Source organism: Tympanuchus pallidicinctus, unplaced genomic scaffold, assembly GCF_026119805.1.
Source record: "Tympanuchus pallidicinctus isolate F22 unplaced genomic scaffold, pur_lepc_1.0 scaffold1, whole genome shotgun sequence".
NCBI lineage: Eukaryota > Metazoa > Chordata > Aves > Galliformes > Phasianidae > Tympanuchus > Tympanuchus pallidicinctus.
The window spans coordinates 108,221,089-108,222,817 of NW_026294618.1; the positions used below are offsets into that span (position 1 = coordinate 108,221,089).

The 1,729-nt window shown below is 55.5% G+C and overlaps 1 protein-coding gene across 5 annotated transcripts in view; it reads right to left on the reverse strand.

The window, feature by feature from the left end:
* Positions 1 to 599: 599 nt before the first annotated feature.
* The window catches only part of BCL11A (BCL11 transcription factor A), a 60,044-nt gene continuing 58,914 nt past the window's right edge, over positions 600 to 1,729 (reverse strand). For all 5 annotated transcript variants that reach the window (XM_052674074.1, XM_052674045.1, XM_052674064.1 and 2 more), the window contains exon 4: positions 600 to 1,121. In XM_052674074.1, the coding sequence (XP_052530034.1) occupies positions 1,020 to 1,121 (102 nt within the window). In that variant the 3' untranslated portion in view covers positions 600 to 1,019. The remainder of the gene's footprint in view (positions 1,122 to 1,729) is intronic.

The following is a 1,729-nucleotide window of genomic DNA, read 5'->3' on the forward strand; positions in this document are numbered from 1 at the left end:
GGCCCAAATCAGACTTAAGTCTGCCAGCTCGGTACCCAAGCAAGCTCTGATCCCCAACCCACAGCTGCTTCATTCTCCATTCCCACTCCACAGCACAGTCCTAGGGAGCTACAGCCCATAAATCCCACCCAAGACAGCACAGAAATACACACTTATCTTCTGTTCCACAAAGCACTTGGGAACCAACCAGTGAAGTCCTTGTCTGGGGGCTACACTTGGGGCAAGGCACGCAGGAGAGCTCTGTGGAGTGGTGGCCTGAGGCAAGGCACAGGGAGCAGTGCAGCCGGGGCACGGCTGGGCCTCACCGGCATCAAATCTGCCCCAAATCTGTGGGCCCGGCTGGGGGCTGACTGCCAACAGTGACACAACAAAGGAGGTCACAGATCCTGTCGACCCCGAAGCACGCTGGTTAACAGCAGAAATGATAACAGCAGTCGCTATAGGTCTGTCACATATGGGCAGCAGCAGGGAGCCTGATGATGGTCACCAGGGACAGGTGTGAGCCCTGTGGGGATGGAGCACCACTCCTGTGCATGGCGACAGTCATGGTCACTGCCCTTGGCCACTAATGGCAAAGTAAAGAAAGAGCGAACAAAACCTAAAACTCCAACATTTATTATGGTGATTGCCCACCTGCCATGGATCCACACTGTGTTTTGTTTTATTTGTAACTCATAACGTGAGGTGCACTTTATGGGAAATGGAGACAACACATGGAGCCGGGTCCTCCGCACAGGGCCAACATGTGGACAGAGTCCTCTCCTCAGGGCCAGAGACCCTGGGCAGCCCTCGACCTTGGTAGGCGTTTTTGCTTTTTTGTTCTTAGAAAAAGAAATAAACAAACAAAAACTGAACAAAAGTAGTGTTGTACTCTATTACAAAATATAAATACGACAGTCCTGCAGGCTGGAGGAGCTGGGGGACGCTGCCGTTGGCGGGACGTCAGGTGCTGCGGGTCACAGCAAGCCACAGGATGGGGACGCCTCCAGACACGTGCACTGCCAGCCGCTGGCCCCGCTTCATCTCCTCTCAAAACTTAAGTGCTCTTGAACTTCCATCCGAAAACTGCCAGGCATCCGAGGCTCCCTGGGCACCGCGCCAGCTGGGGGGGTACACCGCACCTGGAGAGCATGGGGACAGAGGAGAGGACAAGTGTGACACGGACCAGAGTGCAACTCCTTCCCATATTGTCTTCCCTAAGCAGCGAGGGGTGAAAGCTGCCCCCAGTCCCACACCCTTTGCCAGAACCCTCTGCTCTCTGCTAAGGCTCTAGACAGACCAAGCCCACCTGCCTCACCACTGATCCCCACATCTCGTTGACCTCCCCCAGCACCAGAACAAATCCCTCCCCAAGCTATCCCCAAGCACTGCGCTGCTGACCCTGCACCACCTGTTAAGATGCATCCAGAGCACTGGCACCACAAGCCCCACACCATGCATGGGGCACCGCTTCTATGGGATCATTTTGATCATGCTTAGGAGCTTAGCCACAGTGCTGCTGCAGGGCTATATGTGGACGACCCACCAGCCGCATCCCCCCAGTGTGCTGGGGTGGTTGCCCCACACCTAGAGCACATGCTGCACCTCACAAAGGAAAACCCTTTGTTTGTTCTGTTTACTCTGAATCTGACCTGTTTCAGTTTGACTTGTGGCAGCGTCAGGGGCCAAGCACACCGCAATCGCTCAGGGCCAGTGGAGCCCATCCTAGCACAGGACAGTGGGTGCCGGA